Source organism: Pan troglodytes, chromosome 6 (assembly GCF_028858775.2).
Source record: "Pan troglodytes isolate AG18354 chromosome 6, NHGRI_mPanTro3-v2.0_pri, whole genome shotgun sequence".
Taxonomy (NCBI): Eukaryota; Metazoa; Chordata; class Mammalia; order Primates; family Hominidae; genus Pan; species Pan troglodytes.
The window spans coordinates 36,354,310-36,377,515 of NC_072404.2; the positions used below are offsets into that span (position 1 = coordinate 36,354,310).

Here is a 23,206-nt window from a genome sequence, read left to right on the forward strand (position 1 = left end):
CCCAGGTCATAGGTATGTATTCAGTGAAAGGCTAATTAGAAACTCAAAAGAATGCAAATGTACCTGTGACCTGGGAGCCCCCTCCCTGCTTCATGTTGTCCCATCTCTCCAGATGAAACTGATGTACATCTTACATATATTGATTGATGTCTCATAGCTCCCTAAAATGTATAAAACCAAGTTGTGCCCCAACCACCTTGGACACATGTTGTCACGTTGTCAAGACCTTCTGAAGCTGTCTTGGATGCATCCTTAATCTTAGCAAAATTAACTCTCTAAATTGACTGAGACCTATCCCAGGTATTTTGGGTTCACATAAAGTTTTAGATATGGACTCACTGTAAAAGCAAGGCTTGTTTGTTTCTAAGAACTATACTGCGGAGATGAAAAGGGGGACTTTCAGGCTGGAAACTATCACATCCACATTCCTTTGCACATCAGCAGCAGAGTCTTTCTTTATACATGGACACAATCCAGGCTCCTCCCTGAGAACTGCCTTGCAGTCAGCAGGAGATGAAGGGTGTTAGGACACTTAGAACTGAGAAGAGTTGGCCGGGCACGGTGGCTCATGGCTGTAATCACAGCACTTCGGGAAGCCAAGACGGGCAGATCACTGAAGTCAGGATTTCAAGACCAGCCTGGCCAACACCCTGTCTCTATTAAAAAATACAAAAAAATTACCTGTGCATTGGTGGTGTGTGCCAGTAATCCCAGCTACTCAGGAGGCAGAGGCAAGAAAATCGCTTGAACCCAGGAGGTGGAGGTTGCAGTGAGCTGAGATTGCGCCACTGTACGCCAGCCTGGCAGCCTGCGTGACAGAGCGGGACTCCGTCTCAAAAAAAAAAAAGAGAAGAGTTTATGATATAATGCAAGAAGGGAGGGGCAGACCTTAAAGACGTAAACTTACTACGTTTCAACACCATACATTTGAAAGGGGCCACAGGACTGGCCCAGAAAATACTCCATATGTATAAAAGGGCTGCAGTTTGTCCGGTGGTATAGAACATTAAGAATCTATTTGTTTGTTGAGACTTCAGCTTTCTCTTACTCCAAACATGCTGTGCTGTTTTGTCATAGAGAGCTGATGTCTTCAGTAGCAGATACCCCAAGTCTCTTGATGCCTCTTCTTTATCCCTATCAATTCTCTCTCTTTACTTCCTTCCCCTTCCAATCTAGAAGCCTATATTAGTCAGCTCAGGCTGCCATAATAAAATACCATAGACTGGGTGACTTACGCAATAGAAACGTACTTATTCACAGTTCTAGAGACTAGAAATCCAAAATCAGAGTGCCAGCATGGTCAGGTTCTGGCATGGGCCCTCTTCCTAGCTTGCAGATGGCTGCCTTCTCACTGTATCCTCACATGACAGAAAGAGAGAGCAAACTTCCTGATATCTTATAGGAGCACTAATCCCAGCATGAGGGCTCTATTTTGTAACTTCATCTAAACCTAATTACCCCCCAAAAGGCCCCATCTCCAACTACTGATACATTGGGGGTTAGGGCTTCAACATATATATTTTGGGGGGCACGATTAGCCCAAAATATGGCCCAAGTCTATCATTTTGGTCATTCTTTTGCTGGTGGTCTTACTCTCTTGCCCTTTTGTCCTCCTGGTGCAACCTTTTAGTCAAACCCCAGTCTGGGATTAGGCCAGTAGTCCCTTTCCATGGGGCAGCTCCCAGCTGTTGAGCACTGCCAGGGAAAATCACAACAGATTAAGGACCTGTGGCCACTGAAAATCAGGGTCTCCTCAGATTCATGTACTGATATGAAAGAACTATCACTTATACATGGTCTTTAGTTTAAAAAACAGCAAGATGCATTTCAATAGGCTTAATACAATGATTTCTGTAGAAATGTAATGTGTTATCTATGTGAAATGGACTTGTATTAGCTTAGAAATAGTACAAGTTGGCTGGGCGCGCTGGCTCACATCTGTAATCCCAGCACTTTGGGAGGCCGAGGCAGGCAGATCACCTGAGGTTGGGAGATTGAGACCAGCCTAACCAACATGGAGAAACCCCGTCTCTACTAAAAATACATGGTATTTTTGTAGGCATGGTGGCAGGTGCCTGTAATCCCAGCTACTAGTGATGCTGAGGCAGGAGAATCACTTGAACCCGGGAGGGGGAGGTTGTGGTGAGCTGAGATTGTGCCACTGCACTCCAGCCTGGGCAACAAGAGCAAAACTCCGTCTCAAAAAAAAAAAAAAAAAAAAAAAAGCCAAAAGTTTGGTCACTCAGTGTCAAGCTGGAACACAGGAGTCCTTTCAAAGGTTCAGAATCCCATCGCTAGGACCCAGTCTCTGCCAGAGCAACACATGTCCATTTCTCCCTGAGACCCTGGCACTGTCACAGTCAGTGAACACGTCTCCATTTATTCTGGCATCCACAGGCCTTGATTCTACAGGCTTTCACCTCAGAGAAAATCTTGTCACTCTGGCCACTTCTGCTTCTCACTCTCCAAGCCCCTGAATGCCTGCCCCCCACCCCACCCTACTTTAACAGATTAGAAGATAAAGTTTTCCCTTACCTATGCCCTGGGAATCAAGGAGGGAGGGAAGAGAAACAAACCTCTTCCCTCCTGATGCTTCTGTACCAGCGAAATCAAAAGAGAATTAAATCTTACAACAAATTGCACTGCTTCAGCTATTGACACTATCCCACAGAATTCGAGAGACCTCACCTCCTCGTTTTTGGAGGACAGAGGCTGAAACAAATCTTTGCTAAGGGAGGCTGGAAGTTGGGGCAAAACATTATTAATGGGTCACAGGCCGGAAAGGGAGTCAATGAGAGAGGATTAATGAGGCCAGATCATCTGGCCCACAGGCTGGGCTGACTCATCCTGCATTCTGAGGCTTGATCTTCAGTGCACCTACCTGTGTTGGCTCCTGCTAGGGCTGCGTGAGCCTAAGGAAATAAGACTAAAAAAATCAAGCCTTGTGTATTAGTCTGTTTTCATGCTGCTAATAAAGACATACCCAAGAGTGGGCAATTTACAAAAGAAAGAGGTTTAATTGGACTTACAGTTCCACGTGGCTGGGGAAGCCTCACAATTAGGGCAGAAGGCAAGGAGGAGCAAGTCACATCTTACATGGATGGCAGCAGGCAAAGAGAGCTTGTGCAGGAAAACTCCCCCTTATAATAACCATCATATCTCGTGAGACTTATTCACTATCATGAGAACAACACAGGAAAGACCTGGCCCCATGATTCAATTACCTCCCACTGGGTCCCTCCCACAACATATGGGAATTCAAGATGAGATTTGGGTGAGGACACAGTCAAACCATATCACTTTGGAACTCTCAGCTTCTCAAGGGGTAAATGTTGATTAAATGACTATATGACAGGTGCCAGGGCTCTTATATGGCACAGAAGATTCAGGGAGGATACTACCTCACTGCTGTGACACTCACTGTCAAAGCCCCAAGAGGCACCTTGAAGGGACCTCACTTCTCAAGAAAAGGAATTGTATACTCAGTTCAGGGAAGATTCCTGTATTAGTTATCTACTGTTATGTAACAAATTACTCCAAAACTAGCAGCTTAAAAAACAACAAATATTTATTGTCTCAATGTTTTTGAAAGTCAAAAATATGGGAGAAGTTTAGCTGGCAAGTTCTGGATCAGGGTCTTTCATAAGGTTAGATTTGAGATGTCATCTGGGGCTGCAGTCATCTGAAGGCTGGACTGGGGCTGAAAAATCTACCTCCTACATAGCTCAACCTCATGGCTGTTGGCAGGAGGCCACAGGTCCTCACTGACTATTGGCACTAATCATAAAAAAGTTGGAGTGGCTATATTAATGTTAGGCTAAATACATTATAAGATAAAAAGTATATTTTGAGATGAAGAAGAATATTTCATAATAATAAAAATGTCATTTGCCAGTAAGATATAACAATTATAAATGCGTACATGCCTCATAACAAATTCAAAATACATAAAGCAAACGTGAAAGAACTAAAGGGAGAAATAGACAAATCAACAGTCATGGTTAGATATTTTAACTTCTTCTCTTAGTTACTGATAGAACTAGATAAAAAATTAGTAATGATCATGAAAGTTGTCAGAATCTAAGTGGAATTACTTATGTCAAACTCTAACAAAAATAAATAAATAAGGCTGGGAGGCTGAGAAGCAGGGCAGTGTTGGGGGGGTGTTGCACACATATCTATGATAAGAACACGATTACAAAGATTCTCTGAAGAGCTCTTACCCACCCATGCCTGTAATAAGAACTTTTGTCAAAGACTTCCCAAACTGCTACATGAATCACAATGATAGCTAGCCAAATGTACAACAACACCTGCCTGACACACTGTCTTCACTAATGAACTGGCTTCAACTCCTGTGATAAGCCCCTGTAACCAATATTCTCTTTGTTTCAAGGCAAATTATGTGTCCTTCTCCCTGTTGCCTTTAAAAGCTTCCCCTTGCCTCAGCCTCTTCAGTTATGCCTATGGTCCCAAGAGCCCTATATCCTGGATTTGCAAGTCCCCTGCACATCTCAAACAAGCTCAATATCTCTGGAGAATCTCCCTCTGTCTGTTATTTGGGTTGAAGTAATACAGAAGATCTGAACAACACTATCAACCACCTTGGTCCAATTGACATGTATAAAACACTACATACGATAACTGGATAATACACAATTTTTAAGTACACATGGAGTGTTCGCCAAGATATACCATATGTTGAGTCATAAACAAGTCAATAAATTTCAAAAGGCGTTCTCAGATCACACAGGAATTAAACTAGAAAGCAACAATTAAAATAATAGGATATGTTAAAAAGCCCTAAATATTTGGAAATTAAATAACACTTTTCTCCACAAGGAGTAAGTCAAAGAAGAAATCATAAAGAAAATTAGAAAGTACTTTGAACTAAATGAAAATGAAAACAATGTATCAAAAATTTGTGGATTTAACTAAAGCAGTAAGTAGAAGGAAATCTATAATTTCAAATGTTTGTCTTAGAAGAAAGGCTTATAAATTTTCATATTGAGAAGCTAAAAAAGAAGAGCAAATTAAACCCAGAGTAAGTAAAAAGGAAAACATTATAAAGATAAAGTGGAAATCAATGGAATAGAAAATAGACAAAATAATAGAGAACATTAACAAACCCAAAACTTTTATGTTTAACAAAATTGATAAAATTGGTAAGCTTTTAGCAAGACTAATCAAGAAAAGAGAGGGAGAGAAAAAAACTAATTACTGGTATCAGGAATGAAAGAGGAGATTTCATTCCAGATCTTATACATATATTCAAATAATACTACTGGAATATTATGAACAACTTTAAAACAATAAATCTGATAACTTATATGAAATGGCCAGATTCCCTGAAAAACAAAACTTACCAAAAGTGGCAAAAGATGAAATAGAAAGCATGGATGGCTCTGCATCTGCAAAAAAACTTTTCCACAAAGAAAACTCCAGAATTCACTGGTGAATTCTATCAAATGGTTATGGAAGAAATTATAACAATCTTACAAATATTGAAATTTCAGAAAATAGAGAAGAAAGAAACTCTTATTTTATAAAGCCAGGCCAAAACCTGGCAAAGATACAAGAAAAGAAAACAATACACTGATTGCCTGTACGTTCATTTTTCATGAACATACAGGCAAAAATCTTTATCAAGATGTTAGTAAATAAAATCCAGCAGAATATAAGAAAGACAAAACCAAGTTGAATTTGTTAGCATTACACTAAATGGAGAAACATTGAACACTTTTCCCTCTAATATCAGGAACAAGGCAAGATGTTCATTCACTGCTTCTATTCAATATTGTGCAAGATGACCTAGACTACGCAACCACGCAAGTAAAAGAAAAAGGCATAAATATTGGAAAGAAAGAAGTAAAACTGAATCTATTTACAAAATATATGCATATTAATATAGAAAATCCTAAGGAATCTACAACCCCCGCCCCTACAAAACAAATAATAGCACTAATAAGTGAAAGTCTCAATGTCACTATACAAAATCAATTATGTTTCTCTACATTAACAGCAAACCAATGGAAAATAAAATAACATTCACAAGACTCAAAGAATAAAATACTTAGGAATATATTTATCAAAATGCATTCAGTGCTTTAAACTATGAAGTCTCCCCAAATTAAACTACAGGTTCACAATTCCAGCAGTTATTTTTACAAAGTTGATAAGTCAATTCTAAAATTTATATAGAAATAGAAAGAACCTGGAATAGAAAAACAATTTTGAAAAAGAAAGGGTAGACAATATACATTATTTGACTTCAGGAATTATCCTCAAGCAATAGTCATCAAGGAAGTGTGATACTAGCATAAAGATTGATAGATAAATAGATCATTAGAACAGAATAGAGACCCCAGATATAGGTCCACCTTATATGGTGAACTTATTTTTGACAAAGGCACTAGAGCTGATCAATGGCAGTAATTTTTTGTAAGCCCTACTTTTTTCCAACAAATGATGCTGTAGCAACTGGATATCTATATGGGAAGAATGAACTTTGACTCTTACCTAAAACTATACACAAAAGTTAATTCAAGATGCATCATAGACCTAAACATAAAACTACTAAAATTTTGGACAAAAATATGGGTGAATATCTGAGAGTAGGCAAAGATTTTTTAGAACCCAGAAAAAAAAGAAATTGATAAATTAGACTTCATCAAAATTAAAAATTTCTGCTTATCAAAACCATCATTAACAAACAGGCAAGCCACAGACTGGAAGAAAATATTCATGAAACATGTACCTAGCAAAGGACTGTATCCAGCATATCTAAATCTCCTATAATTCAATATTAAAAAGCAAAGACAAAAAATGTGGATGTTTCACAAAAGAAGAGGTACAAATGACCACTAAGCACATGAAAACACAATCAACTCTATTAATCACCAGGAAAATGCATACAAGTCACAATGAGATACAACTATTAGAATAGCTAAAATCTGGAAGGCCGGCAACATCAAATGTTAACAAGGATGTGGAGCAACTAGAACTCTTATATATTGCTCTTAAGAACATAAAATAATACGACCACATTGGAAAAACTTGTGACAATCTAATAAAATTAAATATGCATCTATTGTTTGACTCAGTAATTCCGCACCTAGATATTTACCCAAGAGAAATGAAAACATATAGCTACAAAAAAAGATGTATGAGAATGTTCACAGCAGCATTATTCATAATGGTCTACAATATGAAACAACCCAAATGTCTATCAACTAGTGAATAAATTAATAAATTATAGTATATTCACACAATGGGATACTTCAGAGCAAAAAAGGGCAAGTTTCTGATATGTGAAACAATATGGATTAATCTCTCACACATTATGGTCAATTAAAGACATCAGACACAGAGTACATATTACATTATTTCATTTATACAACAGTCTAGATCTAAGAGGAAAATAAATGAGAATAGTGATCGCCTGGTTGTGGAGGGCGGGATGACCGGGATGACATGCAAGGGAACTTTGTGGAGTCAGGGAAAAATGTTCTTTATCTTGCTTGGTGTTGGGGTTACAAAAGGATATTGCTTTGTCGAAACCCATTGAACTATACATTTTTGTTCATTTTAATGTATGCAAAATTTATTTCCCTCAAATAAATGAACTTTAATAAAGAAAGAAAAATATATGATCATACATACACAATACTAGGGCCTCTTGCAGGGCACTTAAAGAGCCCAACAGAGAAAGGGGCTAAACTCACTTGAAGCTTCATTAGCTATGTAGAAAATCTGCCTCTGCCCCCAGCTCACATTCTGGCCCAACACTCACTTACTTGTGTGACCATGGACAAGCTGTTTGATATCTCAGTCCCTTGAATCCCACATGTGAAAATTCTGAATAATTATAGAACCTATCTCACTAAATTGGTGAATAAATTCCATGAGATAAATTAGAACTAACTGGTACATAGTGAGTCCTCAACAAACATAAACTATTATCATTATTGTGCAGACACAGTTTTCAAAAGAAAACTGTTTGGGAAATTCTTCCAAGGGCCATGAAGGGCCTACTGAAGTGTCCTGAGAAGAGAAGGGACACAGTCAGATTTGCCTTTCAGAAATAATGACTGGGCCGAGTGCAGTGGCTCACACCTGTAATCCCAGCACTTTGGAAGGCTGAGGCGGGCGGATCACGAGGTCAGGAGTTCGAGACCAGCATGACCAACATGGTGAAACCTCGTCTCTACTAAAAATAAAAAAATTAGCTGGGTGTGGTGGCGCACGCCTGTAATCCCAGCTACTCAGGAGGCTGAGGCAGGAGAATCGCCTGAACCCGGGAGGCGGAGGTTGCAGTGAGCCAAGATCCCGCCACTGCACTCCAGCCTGGGTGAAACAGCGAGACTCCGTCTGGAAAAAAAAAGAAAAAGAAAAAAGAAAGAAAGAATGACTGAAGCAGCAGTGGGGAGGATGAATTGGTCGGGGAGGAGGGAAGAACGGATTTGGAGTCCTTTCAGGACTGTCCTAACATGAAAATGGATGAGACATTATTGATCTAAGGAATTTTTTAGAAATAAAATAGTTTTATTCAAAGGATATAGAATTTCAACATTTTAATAAAAATCTAAATAAAAATAAAAGTAAAACTTAAAATGATTTTTCACAAAAATATTAAAATAAATTCAAAATTGCCTAGTAAAATAAAAGCCAAATAAATTATAATTAATATCAAATCTTGAAATAAAAGTGTTTAAAAATATAATTGTTCAATATTGCAGAAGGTTCTTAAGCAACCCACCCTGCTCATGTTGAATTGTAAGTACTTCTCCAGAACTGCACACTGGAACGGGAAGAGAAATAACATGGACTTTCACACTATTAGGAAAGGAGACTTCATTATACTGAGCCCGTCTACTCCTGCACACTCCTGGGGTGGGATTGTGGGTCACAGGGAGACGTACGTGCTCCGCTTCAGTGCATACTGCCGAAGAGCTCCCAAGTGGCTGGCTGCACCAGTTAACACTCCCCTGAGCAGTGTAGGGGAGTCTCAGAGGGTCACTTGGCATTTTCGATCATTTTCATTTTAGCCATTTTTGCAGGTGTGCGCAATGCTGTTTTTATAACCAACACATCATTTTTCTCTTCCTTTTCTGGAGGGGGAACCCAGCTTTTCTAGGCCCTCCACCCTTTGGGCAGGAGGAACTGGGTGTGTGGGGAGGGGGGAAGCCATCTCTGGGTGGTTGGTCAGCTGGGGCCTAACCACAGGAGGCAGATAGACTGAGGCTATGCCAAGCAGAAAGACTTATCAGGCACCTCTTGCCTTTCTTCATCTCTGCTGGTTCAAATCCTGCTCACCCCGCAAGGGCAGATTGGAATTTACCTTCTCCAGAAAGCCTGGGGTGACTCTATCCTCTCACTCCTCCTCCCCCGTTCGCCAGCTTTTGTCTTGACATCGGCGGACCAAGAATGTGTGACTCTGGGCAAATCATTAACCTCTCTGGGCCTATTTCCTTATCTGGGGAACATCTGCACTTGAGCAACAGAAGTCTAAGATCCCTACCTGATTTGATGTTTTGCGACCCTTTTAAGGCGCAGGGCGCGAAAGAACAGAAACAGAAGTGTCCGTTCAAGTAGGTCGGCCGGGGTGTCACTCGTATAAAAGCCTATGCTTTGAAGGTTCTCGTGTGTCTCGGCCTGCAGGTCTCGCTCAGAGCTGTGTCCCTGAACATCCACCCTGCTGGGGTGGCTTGACGCACTTCTGTGCAAATCTGTTCGCTCGCAACCCTACCTACCCCTCTCACGAACCGGAGAAAACCTTCGGCGGGGTCCTTCCGGGTTTTGTGTCGAATCTGCGGCGGCGACCCGGCGCCGCGTCATGGGGTGGTGAATGTGCGGCAGCACGCGCGCCGCGTCGTTTACGCGGCGATTTCATCATGCTCCGAGCCGGGCGGCGCGCGCCGCTTCCGTCGCCACCCTCTCTGGACAGCCCAGGGCCGCAGGCTCATGCCCTCTCCGCGTCCCGTGCTGCTTAGAGGTGCTCGCGCCGCTCTGCTGCTGCTGCTGCCGCCCCGGCTCTTAGCCTGGCCCTCGCTCCTGCTCCGCCGGCCCCTCAGCGCGGCCTCCTGCGCCCCGATCTCCTTGCCCGCCGCCGCCTCCCGGAGCAGCATGGACGGCGCGGGGGCTGAGGAGGTGCTGGCACCTCTGAGGCTAGCAGTGCGCCAGCAGGTACCGGTGTTTTGCGCTCTCCGCTAAGCCTCCGGCTCTCCTCCCAGGGCCTTCTTCTGGTCATCCTTCCCTCCTCCCCGGGGAACTGTCCTCCTCTTCGGTTACCCCCTTCTTTCCCTTCATCCTCTGGCGTCTTCTTCGCCTCCCCCACTTTGGTCCCAAGTCCCCCGTGCGTCAGCCACCTCCTCTCCCGCGGACCTCCGTCCTCCTTTCTTTTTGGATGACTCCCTGGAACCCCTCCGACTTCCTGCGTCCCTCTCCGGCTCCGTTCTCCCTTCCCCATTCTGTCACAGCCCGCGTCTCCTCTATTTCCAGTGGGGCTGGGATCTGTGACCCTTTGGTTGTCCTCGCCTCCTAACTGAATAACCTTAATTTCAGTTTTCCAGGCTCTGCTGTACTCTTTGTGCACCCTGGGTGGAAAGCCTCCTAATTCTTTCAGTGGTCAATGATGAGCCGAAAAACTGCCGGTTCTTTCGTCTTACGGCCAGGCCCTTTAATCTTTAGGATGCTTTGATAGTGTTTCCCCCTTAACATCTTCCTTCATTCAGTGCTTAGTTTAGCAGAATGATTGGCTGAGAAAATAGAATTGAAACGTGGATGTGGGGAGGTGTCGAACTTTTCTGTTAATGCTGTGAACTCATCATCCTTTGCTCTTGTCATCTTTTCTGGCTTCTGAAAAGGCCGTTTGGAACCAGTGAGCCCTCAGATCGTAAACCTGGGAAACTAAGTGTTGCGGAGTGAAGTCAGCCATCCTTAGTATGGAATATTTTGACATTTGATTTTCCCGAAGGTGAGGGAAGGTTTCATGGGCTGAAGGACTTGGTGATTTAATATAGACCTCCTTTTCCTAGGGCACTGCCATAGAGTTTAGAATTTAGAGATGTCAAGGAAAAGATTATTTCAGATGATTCCCATATCCAGTTAGGGAGAGCCAGAGCTTGCAGTAGGACCCCAGAGATCATGACTTAGTAGTAAACACCAAACGGGTTTCTCCTGCATGGGCGCCTGATGCAATAATTTGCCTTAGCTACAGAGGGTGGAACCCTATCTCGGAAATAATTCATTGGGGCATAGCTGCCGCAAATTCAGCCACTTTGCCATCTGTCCTCTTCGCTGGTTTGAGCCTGACCGATTTTAATAAATAGCCTTTCATTTTGAAATATCACCACGGGCTTAACTTTTTTCTTCATGATTGGTGTCAGAACACCGATTGCATATTCTGTCTCCCTCCACCCACCTTCCACTCCACAAATAAAATTAGGTGTGGTTCCTTTGTCTTTTCTTAACTTGCCATTTTAAAAAATATCCTTCCCTTTAGAAGGAAGCATACAACTAATTTGGAGAAAAAAAAAAACCCCACCACACCCAAACCCCTCCCTCTGCCACGTTAGCCTGGAACTGCAGTGAAAATCATCCATCGGTAGTTAAGACAGGATCTAGTTAACTAAAGTAAACTTTGATCGCGGCAGCTTTCCGATGCTACTACTGTCTTGTGTATTGTTTATGTTGTCTTGATTATAAATTGTTTTGTACTTTAAGATATTTTCCGAAAATGCTAGTTAGTTGATTTAAGTTAGTTTGGATATTTTTTTCTAATTTTCCAAGAACACACATGTATCAGTTAGTTAATTGTGTGAATTACTGAGTCCTATGTCAGCTGAAAAATAATTTAAAGATGATACAATTTTACCCATTTTTTGTATATGGGGAAGTGAGACACACTGTCACCCCTATCCATTTTGGATAACTCCATTGTGAAGTGCAATTGAAAACCTTTCCGGAGTGGGATTTTTACTTAATGACTGGTCTTGTTAGTAGCACATGTTTCATAGAAATTTGTTAATCTGGAAAATGAATGAAGTGAGTTTGTCACTTTAAGAAAACAACGGTTAGTATTTGTGGCCAATAATAAAATTCAAACTTTGGGGAAATTTTAGAATTTGAGAAGACTCGTATCTTTTGCTGTGAGCTTGGCAGCTTCACAGTCCTTAAAGATATCTGTGATGAGATGAGTGGTGATATTAACAAACGTGGATTTTTTTTTGATAGTATTTGGATAATCTGCATAACTCAGTGAACCAGTGTTTTCCAGGTGACCAATGCATGATGTTATGAAATCAGGTATTGGTGAAAGAGCCATTCAAAGCTTAAGATACATTAATAGATTTATTCTAACAGTACAAAAAAATCATTGCTATAGTTTCTGAGTTAGAAATAACCTTGAAGAAGCTACCACTTGTCAGAGTTTTGAGGTAGTATCAAAGAATATCCACAATTATCCGAAACGGCTTTTAAAATTATTTTTCCTTTTCCACCTACATATGTCTTTCTTCATATACTTTACCCAGAACGTCATATTACAAAAGAAGCAGACTTTCCACATTGGTCTTTTAGGATTTTTCACAGATTAAGGTTACCAAAATAGTAAGTGCCAAACTCAAAATTTAAAAACCCATGAGGAAACAAGCCACCTTGAGTGAGACTTAGGGGAAATGATGATAGAATTAGATCCTCCAAAAGTATTAGAATAATCACATATTTTTAAAATGCTTAAGATAATTTTTAAAATAAAAGAAGTACTCAAAAACATGAGCAAAGAACAAGAGACTACCAAAAACAATCACACAGTGTGAAAATGAAGCACATATTGTATGGAAATGGATCACTGAAATTAGAAACTCTGTTGGGTGCCCAAGGGCTCTATCAATTTAACAACTTTAATTACTCAGCTGAAAGTTTTTCATCCTATATAGGTAATATTTTGTTTGTTTACTCAGATGACCTATTCCACCATATTACTATAAATATAGAATTAGTATAGGTTGTTGGAAGTTAATAAAATAATTCAGAAATATTAGCAAGGAAAAAATTCCAACTGTAAACAGAAAGGCAAAGGAAGATGAGCCAGCAGTGACTGAGAAGAATGGTCAGAGAAGTGGGAGGAAAACTGAATAATGTTTTTATTTTTGTAAGCGAGAGGAGAGAGATTTAAGAAGGTGGTCAATTTATTGGTTCTTCTGTGTTCTCAGTACAAATCTTGCTCTTTCCTACTTTTTAATCAATGCTTTTCTCTCCTCCTTTTTCACCCCTCTATACCCAAAGGAAAAAATTCACCATGTGAGCAGTTATTTGTTAACTTGCCCGTGTGTTCTTCTAGATTATTAAATGAAGAGGGCAGAGACCTTGATTCATAATGACCACTCACATAATAAACATTTGAACTGCATCATTCTTTTTTTTTTTTTTTTTTTTCCTTTTGAGACGGAGTCTCACTTTGTCACCCAGGCTGGAGTGTAGTAGCATGATCTTAGCTCAGTGCAACCTCTGCCTTCCGGGTTCAAGTGATTCTCCTGCCTCAGCCTCCCGAGTGGCTGGGATTACAGGTGCCCGCCACCACGGCCGGCTAATTTTTGTATTTTCAGTAGCGATGGTGTATCACCATGTTGGCCAGGATGGTCTGAAACTCCTGATCTCAGATGGTGAGGAGGGCCTTTCAAAGTGCTGGTATTACAGGCGTGAGCCACCACACTTGGCCTGAATTGCATCATTCTTACATAGACTTTTTAAAAGGCATGCTTAAAAACACATTCCTAACATTTCTTGACTTCTGAAACCAATCCTGAATATAAATTCTCTTTCTTGGCTAGGGAGATCTTGTGCGAAAACTCAAAGAAGATAAAGCACCCCAAGTAGACGTAGACAAAGCAGTGGCTGAGCTCAAAGCCCGCAAGAGGGTTCTGGAAGCAAAGGTGAGTCCTGGGATGCTAAAATAGGAACATAAGTAGGTATAGGATTGTTCATCTTTAATTTCTTTGGATGGGAGAGACCTAGAAAAGTTTCTGAACAAGTATCATTTGGTTTATCTGTTTATCCATAATGCTGCCTTCTCCTTTCCCTCTACCTGGTAGACTCCTCATCCTTTCAAAATGCAACTCAAAATGTCAACTTTTTAATAAAGCCTTCCTGACCCTGCAAATGCTGGACTCAATACGCTACATGAATTTCCATGGAAAGGATTGTGCTCTTCTTTATGACTTCTCTTATGCCTGAAAATAATGATTTTTGTTTGTTTGTTTGTTTTAAGGAAAAGGTCTGTTTATTTGATACCTGCTCCCAGACCTTTCAAACAATAGATCTCCCATCACCAAACTTAAGTTGTTTTGGGGTTTTAAAGTAACCATTTTGCTATAGCAATCCACTGACAATTCAAATATTGCTTATATTGCTTATCAGTATCTACATCGAAGTAAACTTAGTCTTGTTTTTTTTTTCTGAGATGGAGTCTCGCTCTGTTGCCCAGGCTGGAGTGCAATGGTGCGATCTCAGCTCACTGCAACCTCTGCCTCCCGGGTTCAAGTGATTCTCCTGCCTCAGCCTCCCAAGTAGCTGGGATTACAGGTGCCCACCACCAAGCCCAGCTAATTTTTGTATTTTTAGTAGAGACAGTGTTTTGCCATGTTGGCCAGGCTGGGCTTGAACTCCTGACCTCAGGTGATCCACCCACTTCGGCCTCCCAAAGTACTGGGATTACAGGTGTGAGCCACCGCACCTGGTCAAGCTTAGTCTTGTAATCTTGGAAATGATCATATATTTTCCTAAATGATTAAGTAAATATATCTTTTATATTACTCAAAGGGAAAAAAAGACCTATGGCTTCTATTGTTTTTAACCTATCAAAATCTTGTCTGATAAATTTTATATTTAATTCTGGTGAGGAATAAACTAAATTCAGATATATAAGTTCAGATTCCCACCCACCCCTCCACTCACTCACTTTTTATTTAATCTCTAACAGGAGCTGGCGTTACAGCCCAAAGATGATATTGTAGACCGAGCAAAAATGGAAGATACCCTGAAGAGGAGGTTTTTCTATGATCAAGCTTTTGCTATTTATGGAGGTAAGGGATTAATGACAAAAAGAACTATTGTGTTGTTAGTGGCTCTAATATTGTACTTAAACCAAGAACATGGCTTGCCTGTTGGTATCCACTTGTATCAGGCCACAAAGCAGAGGATGGATGTTTTGCTTTTGTTTGCTTGGAGTCACCATTTGGTGTGATACCTGTTATTTTTCCCCACTGCATTTATTCCTGGACAGCACTTTTTTCGATTAGGATGTAGGGAATTGTTGGAGGCCCATGTATGTATTTGATGTGTCTGTGTACTCATGTACTCTTTTTAAAATGCAATGGAGACTGAAGAGTAACAGAGGGCCATTGTAGTACTGGCTAACTATACTATGCCCCTTCACACAGGGGCAGTGATAAAACAGTCCTTAGATTATTCTTTATGGTCATCTGCCAGGAGAAAACATTCTTCCCAGGGATGTAGATAAATCACTGTGAATGCCATATGAAGGTATATAGGCAAATACAATTCACTGATGAAATGTAAAACTATATTTTTCATAGTCAATGGATTATTACAACAACATTAGACATATAGTACTTTGCCACTGAAAGTTGACTTGAGTTTGGCTAAGTGGATCTGTAAATGTTTACCCTTTTGAGGTTAAATAGTGCCTCAAACACCCAGGAATAAATTAGAGAATTGGATGCTAAAATTATAGATCATTGTTATCAGATGTTGTGAGAAATTATTTTGTAATTTTCACGGCAGAAAACTGTAATCTGCTTTTTCATTCTGTTCTCTAAGGGGGAACTTTTGTTGTAGATTTTGGGCTAGTCCTACTTGAAATTACAAATATAGAATTAGTAAATGGCGTAAGAGCTTTTTTATTTTACTTCCATCAGCTAGCTGAAAGTAAGGTTCTTCAGTATTGAGGGATTTGCATTCTTGACTTGAATACACTTTTAGGGAGTATAGATATCAGTTTCTCATGTCTCCTTGCCTTCATTTGTTCAGAGTAACAAGGTAAAGTACGTGTTTTCCTCTCATATTCTATAGGTGTTAGTGGTCTGTATGACTTTGGGCCAGTTGGCTGTGCTTTGAAGAACAATATTATTCAGACCTGGAGGCAGCACTTTATCCAAGAGGAACAGATCCTGGAGATCGATTGCACCATGCTCACCCCTGAGCCAGTTTTAAAGTGAGATCTTACTTTGGAGTGGGGGGAATCCTACTTTAAATAAAATCACTTATTAAATTATTTAATATACTTATCTAAATAACTTCCTGATTATAAAGAACTACTCATTTCATGTAGAAAATCTGAAAAATATGGAAAAACAAAGAAATGTATACCTTCTGCTCACAGATAGCCATGTTAAGATGATTGTTTGTCCTTCCTATCTGTTTTTTCTGTACGTCCCTATGTATTTCAGTGTTAGCAGTACACTGCTTATTTTCATGTAATATTGATGAACATATACTCATATCATTAACTATTCATCTAAAGCATTTTTAATGATAGCATAGTATTCTGTTTTATGGAAGTGCCATAATATGTTAGTTTGTGCCATATTGAAAGCATTAAAGTGTTTCTCATTTTTGACTGCACCGAATATCTTGATAGATGGATTTTTGGGTATATCCTTGATTATTTCCTTAATACAAGTTCTGAGCAAAGGTATATTTGTAGAGATTTTCAATTAAATACTATTTGTTTTAAAGTTTCAATGCAGAAACTTAGATTATTCCTACCAACGTTATTGAAAGTAGGGCAGAATTTCTTTTTTGTGTGTGTGTGAGACGGAGTCTTGCTCTGTCGCCCAGGCTGGAATGTAGTGGCTTGATCTCGGCTCACTGCAAGCTCTGCCTCCCAGGTTCACGCCATTCTCCTGCCTCAGCCTCCCAAGTAGCTGGGACTGCAGGCAGCCACCACCACGTCTGGCTAATTTTTTTTTTGTATTTTTAGTAGAGATGGGGTTTCACCATGTTAGCCAGGGTGGTCTCGATCTCCTGACCTCGTGATCCGCCCGCCTCGGCCTCCCAAAGTAGGGCAGAATTTCAGAATGTGAAACTGAAAGGAATTCTTTTATTTATTTATTTATTTATTGAGATGGAATCTCGCTCTGTCCCCCAGGCTGGAGTGCAGTGGGGCGATCTCTGCTCACTGCAAGCTCCGCCTCTCGGGTTCACGCCATTCTCTTGCCTCAGCCTCCAGAGCAGCTGGGACTACAGGCACCCGCCACCGCGCCCGGCTAATTTTTTTGTATTTTTAGTAGAGACGGGGTTTCACCGTGGTCTCGATCTCCTGACCTCGTGATCCGCCCGCCTCGGCCTCCCAAAGTGCTGGGATTACAGGCGTGAGCCACCGCGCCAGGCCTGAAAGAGGAATTCTTGCCATTTTGTAACTCGTCATTATTCATTTAAGGTTGACTGGTGGAGAGCTAATTTTTACTATTGGCATCCGTTAGGTTCTCTTAATAATTTCAGCCAATTAAGAGGAGGAATTCTGAATGATGGCTCTATAAGATCAGGACTACCTATCATTTTAGCTACTTGTTCCACCAATAGGAACTTTGTAGAGATAATACCAATGTCAGTACAGGTTTCAGTGGCAGAAAACACTTTCCTTAAGGTTCAATGTCTATACTGAGCTGCCATGAATTCTTAACTAGTCAAATTCCCAGTGATTTTGGCCTTTGCTTAGATCACTAATAATAATGGCATAGGCATGGATTAATTGATCCTGAAGAATAGTACAGACTTCATGACAACTTGTAGAAAAGAATTGTCTTTTTATTGTCTAGTTAATGTCTTTTTTCTTATGGGAAGGAAGAATGTGGGAGAGGGTGAGAAATAGATTTGAGGAAGAATTTTCTCTGGCATACATTACTGTCATGGATACATCATTACTATAGATATGGGAGCTTCCATCTTTCAGATGGATAGAAACATCGATGGGGAATTATCTTATAAGGTAATATCTATGTGTAATTTGTATGAGAATGACAAATTGGTTTGGCATTTGTTAATTTAGGACCTCTGGCCATGTAGACAAATTTGCTGACTTTATGGTGAAAGATGTAAAAAATGGAGAATGTTTTCGTGCTGACCATCTATTAAAAGGTGAGGTTCTTCATCTCCTTCAGGTAGGATTGATCAAAATAAAAGGTTTAAACTTTCTCTCAGATGTTTTTCATTAAATTTTTTATTGAGGCATAACATTCAAAGAGCAAAGTGCACAGATCTTAAGTATATAGATCAAGTCCCTTATTTTTTAAAAAAGTTATATGTAGATAATTAGTTATATACAGATAATTTTTCTAATTAGCAAATGAATCAAGACAATACCATGACTGCTGTTGTAAAGTCAACCGTGGGATTCATGTAAATTAAGAACTTTATCCTTGGATTTACTTTTTAATTGTCTAGCATTGAAACTGAAAAGTGCATTGTCCTTTTTCCCATTGATTGATATATGTCAACACTGTTCTTACAGCTCAATTACAGAAATTGATGTCTGATAAGAAGTGTTCTGTCGAAAAGAAATCAGAAATGGAAAGTGTTTTGGCCCAGGTGAGTACTCTAGAGATGTTATCAGAGTAACCTAGGTGGTCGCTGTCCTTCTTTCAGTGTTTAGTGACTGTTGCATTTCCCATTATGCTGACCCTGGCCACATTGTAACGAAGCAGAGGTTAATTCTGTCCTTTATAGCATATCTTTTTTTGCATTTTTATTTTCTTCTCTCTTTTGTGACTAAGCCTTTATTTCAGCCCAAACTAACAAGTCGGTGTTAATAGGCATTCAATTTGTCTGTCCTTGGAAACTACTTTTCTGGATTTAATAGCTAAAACCACAGGAGTGACTGATGATGGGTAGTGTTCAGCACTGGTGTGGAGATTTCGGGGCAGATAACTTGATGAGCACTTTCTCACTGGCTACTTGATCTGCCTCTGCTTGGAGCCTGATTTCATGCTATTATTCTTGGAACCTCATGAGCAGGTCCTGACTTTTCTGTCCTTGCTTTTCTCAGTTTGCCTTTAGGCCTAAAGTTTTATAATTTGTATAATATTTAAGCTGACAAATTTTAGAGAAGACAAAAAAGAGACCACAGAGATAATTTATTCTGACCTTTTACCAACTGCAGGAATACTTTCTATATTAGAAGTAGTTCTTATCCTTTTGTTGGGTCACAGACCACCCTAAGAATGTGATCAAAACTGCACGTCTCCCTGGGAAGATGCATGTGCTCATGTATATATGTTGCTGGTGTCTCACCTCATCTGTTGGCTATTCCATTTAGGCAAAGTACATTTCTCCAACACCATGTTTAGTCATGAGGTCTACTGAGGCTCACCTCTTCAATTTTATTTACTTCCTTGGGCAAAAAACAAAAAACCAGTACTGTGATTATACCTATTTTCTTTACACCGATCTCTCTCTCTCTCTCTGCCTGAATATAGAACTCCCTAATATGTTGTTTTTCATGGGAATTACTGGATACTTTTCCACTGTTGTCCTAATTTTTTTTTTAGCATGCTTTTTTTCTCTGTGATAGTTAACTTTCCAACATAGCTAAAATAATTTCTCCTTCTTCATTTACATTGAAAACTTTCTTAATTTGGCTGTTGAATCATCTGCTGATTTATTTGGATACTTGTGGAGTGTAATTTTATCCCTTGCTTGAAGCTCATTGTTTTAGTAATTACTCATGGTTTAGAAAATTATTTCTTACATTTTGATACTGTTGAAGCCACACGTTCATCTCATTTTCTTTTCCAAAGGCATGCCCTTTATTAGAAAAAATGGAAAATGCCTCTAAGTATCCCTAAAATTTTCCATTCAGAATTTTAGATTTACTGAGGTTTTGTGTATATGTTTTTGATCTTAACAGTATTATTCATTTCCAAGTACGTTGTCAGAGTTGGGAAGTAACTAGTTGATTTGACAAGTCAATTTATTGTTTGAGCATTGGCCTTCTCTCTTATTTCAGATCTGTGTTCTAGGAGAGCAATTTGTTTTTTGACTTGCCATATCAGATGCATGTACAGCTGTCAATATAATCTTCAATGAAAAGTAAGGGACCCATGGGAAATGGTGTAGCACTCAGAAATGGCCCTGGTGGATTCACTGGCTGAAAGCCCATCTGTTGCTTAAGCACAAGAGTAGCGTTTTCTGCACCTTAGTGTCTGACTCCTTTTCAGCTTTATGAAGCATCATTGTTTCTTTAAAAGGCCCTGATTCACCTTCTGTGGTAGGAAGACCTCTACTCCTATTATGTGGATTTAACAGCTCAGAACGAATTCTTTTGTTTCTCTTCTCTGTCTGTTTTGTGGCCCATCTCTGGATGTTCCAGTTTTAAAAACCATTTTTAACTTGTTTATGAAAAATTCAAAACATACGAAATTTTATATGTTAAATAAAAACATAAACAATTATGTACCTATCACCCTGCTTCACTGTTAGATTTTTTTTGTATCTATTCCCCTCTCACTTTCCTGACTTCTTTCCCCTAATTCTTTGTGTGTGGTAGGGTGGGGACAGAGCCCCACTCTGTAGCCCAGGCTGGAGTGCAGGGGCACGAACATGGCTCACTGCAGCCAGGACCTCCTGAGCTCAAGAATCCTCCTGTCTGGGCCTCCCAAAGTGCTAGGATTACACATGTGAGCCATGGTGCCCAGCCTGAATTTTTTTGAAGCAGATCTCAAACATTATTTTATTATACCTGTAAATTTTTCATTATCTATCTCTAAAAGAGAAAAATCCTTTAAAAATAAAAGATTTAAAAAATCCTTTTCAATCCTCTTACCTTGGGAAATGTTAATAATTTAATATCATCAAATATTTGATCAGTGTTCATGTTTTCTAGGCTGTCTTAAATGTTTCCAGTTTTTAAAATTTGAATTGGGATCCAGATAAAGTCTATACTTTGTGATAGGTTGATATGTTTCTTAAATCTCTGCCAATCTGTATGGCCTTCCTTCATTCCCTTTTCCCCCCCGCATTTTCATTAAAATTTTTTTCAAGAAGCTGAGTCATTTGTTCCTTACTGTTTTCTACTGTCTGGATTTGGCTAATTATGTTATTGTAGTGAGGTTACACATGTTCATCTTTTTCTCTATTAGATTTAGAAGCTTGACCAGGTATTTTTGGCGAGACATTTGGTTAAGTGGTGTTATGGACTTCTGTCCAGAGCTACATAGTACCTGGTTAGCTCTTCTGTGGGCTGTGGCCATTGATGTCCATTGTTTAGATGCATTAACTGATGAGGGGATTTCAAAATGGTGATTTTTGTCGTTGTTATTCTTTTTCTTTTTTTTTTTTTTAGCTAGACTGTTTCTATATGAAAAAACTTTTTCTATCAACTATTTGATTTAACTGAGACACGATTTGTAAAGAAAGGTGAGAATAAGTGCTTCATCCATTCTCCCACCCCTTGTCTTTTTAAACCTGTTTTCCATTAGTTGGTTCCCTAACATCCTTCAGAAATGCACGAGTTCCTGCCTGCCTTTTCCTTTTTTCCTCCTACTGTTGTGAACTTTAGATTCAAATATTTGATATTCAGTCAGTTGCAGTTATCTTATTGATGGTTAAAATTGTCCAGTCTTTGGTGACTAGGAGTTCTCTGCTGAGTCCTTTTGACACAGCCCTTGTAGTCTCTGAAAACTTCCTTTAATATGACAAGATATTGCCATCTCATCTTGTACATTTCCTGTCCCAGACTTGGAATCAGACATTTCTCCAAGGAGCCCTGGTACTTGGTACTTATTAGTGGGGATGGTATTGATCACTAATTATAAACCTTGTCAGTGATCTGAGCTAGGAAGTTGATATTTTTTAAAAGATAAACTTTTCATGAGTTAATATAGATACTTAATAGTTAACTTAAAGTTAGGTTTATGGGGTTTTTACTATATTAATCTTAAATCTCTCTCCTTTACCCTTACCAAAAATCACAGTTCTCAGCAACAAAACGTAATGATTGACATGCCTTATCTCCCACTGTATACGTTAACAGTCTCAGAATGACAATACCAACACCACCATCAGCAATATGAATGTTGAAAACAGTTAAAAACACTTTTATTGTTCTTTTCTTTAGGGATATGCCAGCACTGTGTAGTCTTACAGTCTGATAACTGTATTTAAAGTCACTTGGAGTCATTCTCTCTGTGCGGTTATGCCATCAGCTAGATATGCAGTTAGTCCATATATTTCATTTTATTTTCAGTATTCAGGGTTTCCTTTTTAAAAATTTGTTTTATAATCATATAGCACAATAGCAAAGACTTGGAACCAACCCAAACGTCCATCAATGATAGACTGGATTAAGAAAATGTGGCACATATATACCATGGAATACTATGCAGCCATAAAAAAGGATGAGTTCATGTCCTTTGTAGGGACATGGACGAAGCTGGAAACAATTATTCTCAGCAAACTCTGACAAGGACAGAAAACCAAACACTGCATGTTCTCACTCATAGGTGGGAATTGAACAATGAGAACACATGGACACAGGGTGGGGAACATCATACACCTGGGCCTGTCGGGGGGTGGGAGGCTGGGGGAGGGATAGCATTAGGAGAAATACCTAATGTAAATGACGAGTTGATGGGTGCAGCAAACCAACATGGCACATGTATACTTATGTATCAAACCTGCATGTTGTGCACATGTACACTAGAACTTAAAGTATAATAAAAAAGTTAAAATTTGTTTTATAATCATATAAAGCATTTTTTATACCTCTAAAGGCAAATCTAAAAAACAAGGTATATTTAAGTAGTCTACTATCTTTCTCTTCCCTTTACCTTTCCTCCTTCCACTTCCCTGCTTCCTGAGCAGTTTTTAACTTAAAACAACTTCCTTTTTTAAAAAAAATAGAATATAAACAAAGACATATAGATATTTGTATGCCCTCCTTTCTAGATAAATGGTTGCATTCCATACACACTTTTCTCCATTGTGGTTTTCTTCACATAACAAAATATTTCAGAGATTGGTCCCTCATAGTATATAGAGATTGCCTCCTTCCATTTTATAGCTACATAATTGGGCATTGTGTGGATATATTTTACATAACCAGTTGGCCACTGCTGGACATTTAGGTTATTTCCCATCTTTAACATTACAGATAGTGCTGCATTGAATAATCTTGTGCTTATATCTT

General features: G+C 39.5%; 1 protein-coding gene and 1 long non-coding RNA gene across 13 annotated transcripts in view; one reads left to right on the forward strand and one right to left on the reverse strand.

Moving 5' to 3' along the window:
* Positions 1 to 9,841, reverse strand: part of LOC134810422 (uncharacterized) — a 61,048-nt gene extending 51,207 nt beyond the window's left edge. For 5 of the 10 annotated variants that reach the window (XR_010158411.1, XR_010158406.1, XR_010158407.1 and 2 more), the window contains exons 1-2: positions 9,521 to 9,802; positions 682 to 832 (exon numbers count right to left, since the gene is read on the reverse strand). This is a non-coding gene — a long non-coding RNA (uncharacterized LOC134810422). Of the gene's footprint in view, positions 1 to 681; positions 833 to 9,340 lie in introns of all 10 variants that reach the window. The other 5 variants (XR_010158415.1, XR_010158413.1, XR_010158410.1 and 2 more) reach the window with 5 other exon arrangements.
* Positions 9,842 to 9,875: 34 nt separating this feature from the next.
* The window catches only part of GARS1 (glycyl-tRNA synthetase 1), a 39,403-nt gene continuing 26,072 nt past the window's right edge, over positions 9,876 to 23,206 (forward strand). Inside the window, exons 1-6 of one of the 3 annotated variants that reach the window (XM_054677507.2) lie at positions 9,876 to 10,185; positions 13,833 to 13,934; positions 14,981 to 15,083; positions 16,093 to 16,234; positions 18,071 to 18,159; positions 18,533 to 18,609. In XM_054677507.2, the coding sequence (XP_054533482.1) occupies positions 9,964 to 10,185; positions 13,833 to 13,934; positions 14,981 to 15,083; positions 16,093 to 16,234; positions 18,071 to 18,159; positions 18,533 to 18,609 (735 nt within the window). In that variant the 5' untranslated portion in view covers positions 9,876 to 9,963. 3 annotated transcript variants of the gene reach the window in all.